Source organism: Agelaius phoeniceus, chromosome 5, assembly GCF_051311805.1.
Source record: "Agelaius phoeniceus isolate bAgePho1 chromosome 5, bAgePho1.hap1, whole genome shotgun sequence".
Lineage (NCBI taxonomy): Eukaryota > Metazoa > Chordata > Aves > Passeriformes > Icteridae > Agelaius > Agelaius phoeniceus.
In genome coordinates, this window is record NC_135269.1 from 43,197,477 (window position 1) to 43,209,567 (window position 12,091).

Sequence of the window (12,091 nt, forward strand, 5' to 3'; positions counted from 1 at the left end):
AAAGTTTTCTAGCTTCCAATGCTCTTTCTACAAAACACAAGTGATTTCATTCTCTCCTCTGTCTGGCTAAATGGTATCAGAGATGAGCCAGATACAGCATACATTGTATTGTAAAAATTAAGGATATGAGGAATTCATCTCACTATTTTCAGTGTATGGTGAAAGACAGTTACCTGGCATCTCTCCATGACCAGTGAAGAGGCTTCAGTGATGGCTAAAGTGGCCTGACTGACTGTCCTCAAGGAACTGGCCATTCTCTTTATTGACTATGGCTCAGTCTGTCCTTAGCATCTAGTTGAAGCACCTGCTTCAACTTAGAAAAGATTAGTCAGACCTAAAAGGAACAGCACAGAGTTCTGACGTCTCCATAAAAGGCTTTGAGTGGTTCATTTTTCAGCTGAATGAATATATTTGAATTATTCCTTCAAATAAGAGTTGGGTTGTGTTATTCCTAAAATGCATGTTTAAAGTAATTTTTGAATGTACTCACCCACAATGATTCTTCCTGTAAAATATCTATCAAATAAACTCCATCCTGTCAGAACTGGTGACTTACCAATCTAAACAGTAGTGATAGAGTGTACATTCATTCAACAAAGCTTTTTTCCTCTACTATCCTGGAAGAAGCCTTTTAGGAGGCTGAAGAATACCTGGTCTGAAAGCAAAAGGGAGTTTGTAATTTTTTACAGATTACTTAAGGAGAGGTAATTAAAACTTAAATTAAATGTGCTATTAGTCAATTAAATGTATGCAGGTTTTTTGGTGATTTCTCTATTGGAACTTGCTATGTTTGCAAATCTCCATCAATAGATTAATACTGTCCTGTTATAGCTACTTTGCTACACAAACAGAGGTAGTTCACATCTCTGTACTGCAAAAGACTTTTTGATTTTGTTCATGAAAGGTGTTATTCTATGGTATTCTTTTCCTTCCTCAAGCCTGGATATCACATTGGTTGAATTCAGAAATTAAGTATGCTTCCCTATTAAAGAGGAATAACTGTTCCTCTACTTCTTGTCTAGATTGGTCCATAGGTCATTAAAGACCTCTCTGTGACAATCGTAAAACAAATTTAAAAAAGCATTACGTCTGGCAGTACATTTTAAATTATAGAAGTCCATTCTTACATCAGGAATCTTGACAACTAGTTGATTTCCTTATGTATAGAGAAGACACTGGAAGAAAGAAGTTGAAAGTAGAAAGGATAAGGCAGCTGAAGAGATATAGAGGAAGTAAATCTAAGGTTACTACAGAATGGGGATGGACAGCATCCATTGGAGAAAAAAAACATATATAACAAAAAAGCAAAAGGAAAAATTAATAGTCATATAAGTATGCTACAAATTCAGTAGTAACTGTATTGTATTCTAATACAGAATGCTAGATTTCATTCAGAACATGTTCATAGCAATATAAAGGCTTTATTTATTTAGTCACACTGTTATTTAAACAGAACTCATTTCTCTACTTTAGCAAAAACTTTTCTCTTTATTTGGAACTACAGTTTTGGAAACTCAGTTCTCTAAAGGTGTTTGTTTTGTTTGGGTTTTTTTCCAGCAATGTCAAGCTACCTCTTTATTATTAAATATGAACTTCCTGAAGTCATCAGAGCATTTATGAAACTTGAGGAGAATGCTGGGTAGGTGCCTTTTCCCAGCCTGAACCTGAGATGAAAAAATTTCACTTTGATGTCAGTGATGATTATTTTTACTTTTATTCTTCCTCTTTAGAGAATGGTACCTTAATGGGAACTACCTCGTCATACTTGTAACAGTTGTGATTATTCTTCCCCTCTCCCTTCTAAAAAGCTTAGGTAAGCTTAATGCCCTGCTTAAGCTCATTTCATTAGTCCTTTTAGGATTGTGAATTTTTATGTAACTGAACTATTTTGTTCTGTTTTGTTTTGTTTTTCTTGCTGCACAGGTTATCTTGGTTATACGAGTGGGTTTTCGCTGACCTGTATGGTTTTCTTTGTCAGTGTGGTAGGTGACTGTTTGGGTATTTTGTCCAGACAAATACAGACTCTGTAAACCTTAAACACTTTTATACTTGATACCGTGACAATTTTATGTTAGAATAGCCCCTGCAAGAGAATCAAATCAACAACCTATTGCTGAATGAAGTCAGAATAAAAAAATCAGTTAAAAACCACTTGAGAATAAAAAATAAAGCAGGAAAACAGCAGAGGCAGAGTAACAATAAATACTTGCAGAAGAAGCAGAATTGGTAGCACTTGGTTTCTTGCTTCCTCTCTTTCTCAGTGTCTGTTTATACTTCTGTTGGAATACCACAGATGTGTAATCTCCTGTAAAAATGTGTAATAGTGGCGCTTTTCTGATAACATTGTCTACTTTTGGTAGGTGATCTTCAAGAAATCCCAAATACCCTGTCCTCTTCCCATCATGGACCACGGGGTTGAAAACTGGACCGCCACCAATAGCACAGTGCCAATGCACCTGGTCATGTTATCAAATGAGTCACTCAGTTCTGGTGTGAATTTCATGATGGACAACACAGCTGGGCATTTCCCAAGCCTTGAGGAGCCAAAAGATATCTCCCCGAAAAGCAGTGTAGAATACGAAGCACACAGCGACAACAGTGACAAGTGCCAGCCAAAATATTTTGTGTTCAACTCACGGGTAAGGGAGATCCTGTAGAACTTGCCTTCCACCACTTGTACCACAGCTAAACTGCTGCCTGCCAAAAGTCAGAGGTACAGCCGTGACCATTCTTACTAATGGGAGCTTTATTTTACAGACTGCCTATGCAATACCCATCCTGGCATTTGCATTCGTATGCCACCCTGAGGTGCTACCAATATACAGTGAACTCAAAGAGTAAGGTTCTTAAATTTTGTCCAATATTTCCAGTTAACCATAGATAGAGATAATCTTCTACCTGTTGTCCATTGATTGCTGGTGTGTGAACACCCACATGGTAGTGAATTATTGCTTTCCATTGTAAGCAGATTTTGGCTTTGCTTTGGTCTTATAGTCAGATATTGGTGACAGAGAACCACTGCACTGATCAATATTACTTAGTAAAGGAGGAATCTGGAAAGTCCTTCAAATGATCTGAAATAAACTGGGAAACTTGGTTGCACTGAGATAATTCTGGTTTCTAATAATACCTAAATGTGGTCTGTGTCTGTGTCAGTTGCGCTTACTCCTAAAGTTTCTTCGGATGCTATTGGTTTGGGTGTCTTAGGTAGGCTCTTCACTTAGCCTGTTTTGCTTAACAAATATCAAAAATCCAATATACTTGCTTAAAACAGCACAGAGTTAATAGCTGGGAAGGGCTAATAAAAGGCATTTGCTGAACAGCAAAAATTGCATTACAGGGGAGTGTGTTGCAAAACTTAAGGAGGCTAAGAACCATTACCTCCTGTTTCAGTAGGTTTAACCTCAGAAGACATAAAAATTCTAATATGACTTGGGAAAATGCTTGCAGGTCCTATATGATGAAGATTTTCTTTAACCAAAGGATTTATGAAGGAAGGATGTGATCTGCAAGGGGTTCTTGAACCTGCAGAACAGCCCTATGTAGATATAAGGGTATGTTCATATAGAGTTGGCTGAAAACTCTTGTCTATCATTGTCAACAGACCTGTAATTCTCATCCCTCCATTTTTTTTAATCTAAAATATACCTTTTGAGATTGACATTTAACAAATAGTGATATACAAAATAATGTGGCACATTTTTATGTTGCCACAGAAAAAGCACTAGAAATGCAGTTTCAACATATTTTATAAATCCGTGCTGCTCTGCACAGAGTTGTAAAGCATCAAGAGCTCTATGTAACCAATATAGTTGCTATGAAATTTCTGTCTGGTGAGGGTGTGTCAGAGAGCCAAGACCCTTCAGAGCACTTCTTGTACAAATAGAGGCTTTATAGGACTGTTACTCTCTTTCTTTTGTACTTCAGTCGCTCCCGAAAGCGGATGCAGAATGTCTCAAACATCTCCATCACTGGCATGCTTATCATGTATCTTCTGGCTGCCCTCTTTGGATATCTTACCTTCTATGGTAGGTCAAAACACTGTTCTCTGCAGAATTTTCCCTCACTTTTTAGTGCAGGCGGGCTGGTTCTATCACAAAGACTCGAGTATTAATGCATTTTCTGGGGGTCTGAATCCAAGTCTAAGCAACATTCGATTATAATACACAGTGTGTAACCTTCTGAGTGAACTGTGGGACTTGGTCAACTGTCAGGCCTCACCTGTGGAGACTCCAAGGCACCTACTGGGGGGCCAGTTTTGTTTCACTTGACTTTGTGAACTCAGACAAGAAGCTGCTGTAAACTTGACTCTTGGCAAAGGCCAAGAATACTAAAAATAGTCCAGTGCTCAACAGTTTTACATGACACTATTAAGTGCTATCCAATCTGTCTCTGACGCCACTAGTTCAGTTTCATCTATGCTGAAAAACAGGTGCAAATCATTCTAGTGTAAAAAAAATCTGGATGAGCTAAACTAACCGATGGGCAAACAGAGTAGTCCCTCTATTAGCACACCATTTTGTGCAAACGCCACCTCTTTTTACCTTGTTAGTCCCTCCATACAGCAGAGAAGTGAATGATACAGCACACTCTGCTCCCCATCACTGAGGCAAGAGGGCTCTGCTTGAGAGCTGAGACATCTGGGTGGAGGTCAAAAGGAGCTGTTACCAGTTCAGTAACAGTTCAGTGAGTTGTTTCGTATCACAGAAATTATCTTCACTTCAGGTTGTACATCCACTTAATGATTTTCTCAAAGTCATGTCAAAGATGCTAGAGTACAAAGCATCACCTCAGAGCTGCATTACCCTCATCATCTTTGAATGATGAACTAGTATCAGTCACAGTGGGAAAATTCCTTTTTCATGTCTAGCCCATAACTTGTATCTAATGGCAGCAGCTGGGCTAAAGTTAATCTTATCTCTTATCTGGCTGCAGTACAAAGATCCTTTTAAATGTGCAAGGTACTGCTTAAGTGATTTAACTCCTTTTTGTTTCCTTTTCGTAGGCGAAGTTGAAGATGAGCTTCTTCACACATACACTAAAGTGTACACATTTGACACCCTTTTGCTGTCAGTTCGCCTGGCAGTGCTGGTGGCTGTGACCCTGACCGTGCCCCTTGTCCTTTTCCCTGTAAGTAACAGAGCTGAAATCAGGGTAACCCATATTCACTGACTGAATGTGATCAGCACAGATTTTAACACTGAAGAAAAGTAAGCCTGAGCTTTTTATTTAGAGAGGTCTGTTTTCTCATTTGACCAAAGCATGGACCTTAGGCATTTAGGGTTGCAAAATTTGAAAGACTGAAATAAATCAGTCTTTATAAATATATCAGGAATTACTTGTCTGTCTCCCTGGGTCTTTCTGTACTTTATTTGTCAGAGCAGTCCTAAGTACCAAAGTCTTGGAGATATACTGAAACCACTTATGAGATTTCCTAATACAGACACAGGCACCTACTATAGCATCCAAACTTAGGACAGACACATGAAACTCAGGTCACACATTGTGCAGGACTTCCACACTGGGCTGCTGAAATACAGGGACAGAGGGCCCTTTGCTCACTTTACAGGCTTGAGTTTGTGGACAGGTGCGGAAACTAAATGCCAGAAAAAAGTATAGAAGAGCTGCACAGTCAGTTGTCCAAGAAAGTTTGGAACTTCTGTGTGCCCTTCAGTGGGAAAAACACAATAACCACAGTAGCAGGGACAGAAAGACACAGCTAACAAATTGCTCTGCAGAGGGACTGACCCTCCTCAGGGACCAATCCCCCCAGTGGGCAGAGCTCCAGGCTCCTGAATGTATAAGACTGAGCCTCATGTCTTCCCTGAGCTGCCAGGCAGCAGAAGAGAAAATAGCTGATCCTCATAATCTGGTATTGGGAGGCTGGTGTCTCATGAGTACAGCATGTACAAGGCCAGCATCATGCTGCAGGAGGGCTCCCAGCAAGCTGCATCACAGCACAGTGTTCCCATCTGAGTAACCAGGGGGTCCTGTTGCTCTGTTGTCCTGGATGTAACACACACTCTGCGTAGGTACTGTTTCCAGGCTTGCTGAAAAATGCCTAAGTGCAGTGATCACTGCTCAATGTTGCCTACTAAAATTAAAAAAACAGGTATATAGCACCCTGACTGACCAGTCATTCTAGCTTGGAGAGCTCCAGTGCTCTGCCTTAAAAATCATGTTCAAACCAGTGGCTAAATGTTTAAATTATTTTTAACAAATTGATCAGTCTTCATGGGAAAACAAGCTAAGGGCATTGAAGAAACCTGTCTGTCAGGTGTAGCATTTTGTATTTTTAGATTTCTGTATAATCATTTTTATATTTGAATAGTTAGCAGTTACAAACCACAACACTGATTTTTCCATTAAAATTACTCTTGAGGAAGTATCTTTTTCTTGTAAACCAGAATATCAAAGAGCTTTACACATTCTATCAGGACAGCTATCTCAGCAGATCTTACTCCTTCAAATAAGCAGTATAATTATATGAACTACTTTTTTAAATTAATCATCCCATTTGTATTTTCTTAAAGTAGTCAGAGTCTTCTATTTAAAAAAAAAGTCATTGCATTGCCAGAAAAATAAGTTAAATAGAGATCTATATACCATTAGTTACTGTAAAACTTCAGCTTGATAACTTCTTTTTAAGGACTCTATCACAAAAGGAATAATGCTCAATATGCTGACAGTAAGCTCACAGGAATGCAGGCAGAATTTTTTTTTGTGTAATAAACCTATCTTACACCAACTCAAAAACTGAACAAAACATTTTAAATTTGCCTCCCTCTTCCTAGTGTTGGTTTACATCAACCTGAAAAACATAAAATACAAAACTCATGGTGTGTTTTCAAGTGATGTACTACACTGAGAGAACCCCATATATTTATTTAATTGCCAAACTCACCTGCAAGCAGTTATATGTTACTTTAAAACAACCAAACAGAAGTGCATTTGGAGTTTTTGGAGTGTAAAAATATTTTTGTTCCATTTCTAAATACCAACTTTTAAGTTAATTTTGGTACTTGAGAATAGCATCATCTCGAGCTACCAAATGGATTTGCTTTTGGCCTTTTTTTCTACTTACCATCTTTTATGTTGTAAAAGCAAAAAAAATCCATGATGTGTGAGAAAGTCAGTGAAGCAAAAAAGAATCCTCTGCAATAGGTTTTAGGGTTATAATTTCCAAGTGGCATTGAAAAATATGCTTTACTTTTCAGCTATGTATATTTGATGATTAAGTACAACAGCTTCCTCTATCTCTCAGAAAAGTAAATGACAGAATTCTTGTGGGATTTTCATCAGGTTTAGGAATACAGCAAATCATATTTCACACATGCTCTTTTTTTGCCTGTTGATTAGTACTTATAGTGGAGACGCTCTTTGAGGATTTTTTTTGCTGATATTAGCATCTTTCAGTTGAACAGATTTCATGTCCCTGATTTTACACCCTATTTACTTGACTTTCTCCTACACTGCAAATATTTGAGTTTCTGCATTAAACTGTGAACCCAGTTCTCAAAAACCTACAGAATGAGGTTATATTATGGGAATCAAATGAGACTATATTATGGGAATCAAAGACTGAAAACTCATTTTTTCAGTCAGAATTTCTCACAACAGATGTAACTAATATAGATTTTTTTTAACTGAAAGCAAAGATAAATTAATTGTTGCTTTACTTTCCCTGTTGTCTTTCATCTTGCAGATTCGTTCATCTATCAGTGCATTGCTGTTTCCCAAAAGGCCATTCAGCTGGATAAGACATTTTCTGATTGCAGCAGTAATTTTGGCTTTTAATGATCTGCTTGTAATTTTTGTCCCAACTATTAAAGACATTTTTGGATTTATCGGTAGGTTTCATAAATACTTTTTGTTGACTCTATTGTCCCTTCTACAACATATTTACATTCATGGACTGAAAGTCAATCTCTGTTTGAGTCTTACAGTAGAGTAATATAAACACAAATTGAATTTAAAGGGGATGTAAGGATTCCCAAACAGCTGACAGACAAAGCTATAAGCTACCCAATTTTGTTGTTACTTTGCATGAGGCACAAGGAATCCAATAATCCCGACATAAAAACTGGTAAGGAATTCCCTTTTTGACCAAAAGGGAATTTAATATATGTGGAGGAGAGGGAAATCAGCTTTGGTTTTCAAGCAACTATAGCATGAAAAAATGTATTGACTTCCAAAGTGTTGTGCTAGAAAAAGAAGAAAAGTGACACATTTCATTTGGCATTAACAGTCTCTCCCTACCACTTTCTTTTGGTCAGTTTTGGCCTCTGACCAAAGAGCTCCATGAAGAGTCTCCATGCTCTGAAGTGCTTGAGGACTCAGGGATGCAGATCCCTTGAGAAAGGTATCTCAATGGGGTTTCTGCAGCTGGTTTGCTCCTCCCTGCCTTTTATACCCAGGTCTTCATGCTGGACCCTGCTGCGCAGAGAGGAGTCGACACTTCTTAGGCACAGATCATCCACTCTATTCAACACCTGCTTTCCAGGGTCATCCTACCCTGGGAATGTCCATTTGTCCTTGCTTCACCTGACAGCACAGGCTTCAGCTGACATGCAGACATCTCCACCACAGGCAGCCAGACCACTTTGAAAAAACCCTCCCAGTAACAAGTGTCTCTTCAGGCCCCAAGCACCCAAATGAGTGTTCGGGCATCCACAGCTCTCCATGAATGTAGTCTGCAGAGAGAGCCCTTTGTACAGTTGGGCTCAGAATGGCAGCTGCCTCCCCACAGGCTCTCTCTTGCAGGTGCACCACTCTGCTTTTCTGTCAAACGGTGCAGCACTCAGCTCTGCTCTCTCTTCCAGGAGCCTCTTCTGCTACGATGTTGATTTTCATCCTCCCTGGTGCCTTCTACCTGAGAATTGTTAAGAAGGAACCCCTGAGGTCTCCTCAGAAGATTGGGGTAAGAGAACTGGGGCCAATTGCAAAAGAAAGGGTGGGAGGGTGTGTGATTTCCACTCTTCATTAACACTCAGACCATTGACTTGCAACATCTGCCACTTGCTCCTGAATGGTAGTGTCTCACTCAAAATACAGGTTGAGCAGTGGGATTCATCTGAGGCTCTTCAAGACAAAGTCTTTAGAGGCCTACTGCTCCTGACTGTCACCTAAGTATTTAGGATAAAGTGTGTCTTAAACCACTAGAAAAAGAGATTTACTTAATCTGATCTAAACTCCAGTTAACACCTGCATTTGCATAAATAACACCAAGACAGTCTATAAGAAGTTGTTGGTTCATGCTAGAAGACCACTGTGGATTAACAGGAAGATTTGAGGTCAAGGTTAAGAAGGAAGTTGCACTGCAGAGATAAATAAGTAATAGCGAGCTCTCCTCTGAGACAGATCCACAGCCCTTATATGAAGGTCTATCATTTATGCACAGCATGTGTCTATGTCATGCTGGACTGCCACTGCAATGCCTTTCATCCTGAACATCAATAACTGTCCACAGATTTAACTATCACAAAAGTCAGGTGAGTGTAACTGATACATACTTCTAGAATAAAATAAATTTATTATGATGAAATTATTTCTACAATTTTTTTTCCAGCTGTTATTGTAGAGAGACTGTGAATATTTTTTCATGTGTCTTTGTTCACTCTTCATGTTGCTCTGTGTTAGGCATATCTAGAATTTCACATCTTGCACTGAGATCACATACAATATTCATCTTTATTTTACAAAGACAGAGTATGGTTAAGTGTGGACAGATTATGCTAAACTAAAGCTCCACTAAAGCAAAGGGTAACTACCAGCATCTGAATCACTTGAATGTTTACAGAAACACTGTCAGATAAGAGATATGGGCTTACCTGTTTGTCTAGTAAGGATTCAACAGATTAACTCTGAAGTTGTGCTTAATTCTGGAGACTATGACCATTGACTGAAAATCTGTCATTTTTTAACCATAAAAAACAAAGCTGTTTCTTTGTTATATTTTTTTATTATTGTTCACAGTACCAAAGTGGGTTGTTTTCAGATCTCTCTTGGACTGATATTTACACAGGACGAACTCTGATTCATGTATCCCTGTACAACATAACTTGGGCTTTAGTCACATAGAATAAGGCAAACTTAGGCCATGGGTATTACAGTAATGCAGATCCAGTGAGGCAATCTATGAGCTACCTCCTCTAAGTCACTTGCTTTATTAATTAAATTTCATTTTCCAATTGCAGGCTCTAATTTTCCTCATAGTTGGCATAATCTTCATGCTTGTGAGTATGACTCTTATTGTAATGGACTGGATTTACAATCCCCCAAGTTCAAGACATCATTAACCTGTGAAGACAACCAAGTGCTTTTTATAACACAGATATTTGTATTGTGTGCTCTGAAGAACATCTGAATGGGATTGTTATTCCTAGCTAGTAACTGCAGTACTTTGAAGACAGTTTCTGGTAGGGTCACAAGAACCCAACGGAGTCTACATCATCCTTGTCAATAAGGATTGTTATTTATGCTTTAGGAACCTGAGCTTAGCATTTCTGGCCAGGTGAAATGAAAAGTGTGGTGGGAATGCTTTCTGTTTTCAAAACCAAAATAACTCTGTATATAGTCCTCAAAAATAGCTTGGTGTCACCCCTTTCAAAATCTCCTATGATGATAGTAACCTTGGGAAGGTAATGGCCAGAAAACCAGCCAGTGCCTCATTTTCAATCTGAAGGTCATGGGAGTGGCTGCCCAGGTCCAAGAGAAAGGCTATGGTTTCTGAGATGATCTGGAAGGTGATTCCTCTGCTCTGTGCCTGATAGACTGACCTGCCTATCAGAAAGACATTGGCTTTGACAAGCCAGTGGACAAAGCTGAGTGTTAGATTTGTTGCCCAGATTCATGACCCAGCTGTTGTACAGAATAAAGCTCTCTGACACAGATTCTCTGTTGGGGCTTGAAGAACAGTAGAGTATTCTCATTTTGTTTTTAAAGACGCCTGTGCTGGAAATATCAGTCATTTCTGCAGTAGGTTTTTTTTTTCCTTTAATTTTTAATTATTGTGTGAGCTTACATCACTGAACAAGTTGTATCCTCCATAAAAACTTGTCTTCCACTCTCACAGGAATTTAAGGAGACCACAAGGTGTGACAAAGCACCCTATCCAGTATTGTTCAGTACTTGTGTATTTGATAAATGTTCAGTGCAGGAAACTGTAATTTGCTATATATAAAAATATATGTATTTATGTACATAATTTTTTGTTTTCCTCTAGTCATAAAAATGTTATCCTGTGGTATATGATTTTTAATTTTTTTATGTGTCATTCTGTTTTCATAGCCACACACTTAATATTATTTTGAAGGAAACATATTAAATTGGTGGGTTTGTAAAAGGTCTGTTTTTATTCACCAGTGGCTGAAAGATACCGGTAGCAAGCCCTAACTGCTACCTGTGTAAAAACACATTCATATGTTTACTACTTACGTTATAATAAATTTCAAGATGTTTTCCTCTTGAGAATTCTTAATGCATGTCTTGAAGTTTTGTGTTGCCATTGTACACCACAAATTTGAATACTTGCTCAATTGCTGGACCTCATCTTGTCTATGCATACATCAGCATTTAACAACATCCTGTATGGTTAAGTCATGCAAGGGTAACAGCATTATTGACAATCTCAAGTGTATTGAGCTATGCAGCTGTGCAAGACAAGAAAAAAAGCATTGCATTCCATGCTACGTTCATGTTTAATTAACAGTCAAATCATGAATTGGGCTGTGTTGTGGAGTACTCACTACATATGCTCGCTGCACACACCAGGGAAAATCAGCCAGAGGGGTCTTGCTGACTCCTTAGTGGAGGGAAGGAGTGGGAAGGTGCCACTGTTGGGTTTATCACACACAAATCCAAGCTCATGTAAAAGGAGTTTTCATTTTCTGACTCGGAAATCTGTTGAGTAAACAGATTTTAGTCAAAAACCTGCAGATTCAGAAGGCTGTGAAGTACTCAAAAGTTGTCTGTGCTCCCACCTTTCCTTCACACAAAGTTCTGTTTGTTTGTGTGTCTGTATGTGCATAAATTGTGTATACTTACAGAATAACTGGAAAGGAATATATATATTTCATGTTAAATGCTACCT

At 38.6% G+C, this 12,091-nt stretch overlaps 1 protein-coding gene across 2 annotated transcripts in view; it reads left to right on the forward strand.

Annotated features, from left to right (window-relative positions):
* SLC38A4 (solute carrier family 38 member 4) overlaps window positions 1-11,479 on the forward strand; it is a 33,100-nt gene extending 21,621 nt beyond the window's left edge. For both annotated transcript variants that reach the window (XM_077178878.1, XM_054631646.2), the window contains exons 7-16: window positions 1,558-1,639; window positions 1,731-1,813; window positions 1,924-1,982; window positions 2,361-2,639; window positions 2,758-2,837; window positions 3,928-4,028; window positions 5,006-5,130; window positions 7,706-7,850; window positions 8,823-8,920; window positions 10,197-11,479. In XM_077178878.1, the coding sequence (XP_077034993.1) occupies window positions 1,558-1,639; window positions 1,731-1,813; window positions 1,924-1,982; window positions 2,361-2,639; window positions 2,758-2,837; window positions 3,928-4,028; window positions 5,006-5,130; window positions 7,706-7,850; window positions 8,823-8,920; window positions 10,197-10,298 (1,154 nt within the window). In that variant the 3' untranslated portion in view covers window positions 10,299-11,479. The remainder of the gene's footprint in view (window positions 1-1,557; window positions 1,640-1,730; window positions 1,814-1,923; window positions 1,983-2,360; window positions 2,640-2,757; window positions 2,838-3,927; window positions 4,029-5,005; window positions 5,131-7,705; window positions 7,851-8,822; window positions 8,921-10,196) is intronic.
* Window positions 11,480-12,091: the final 612 nt, after the last annotated feature.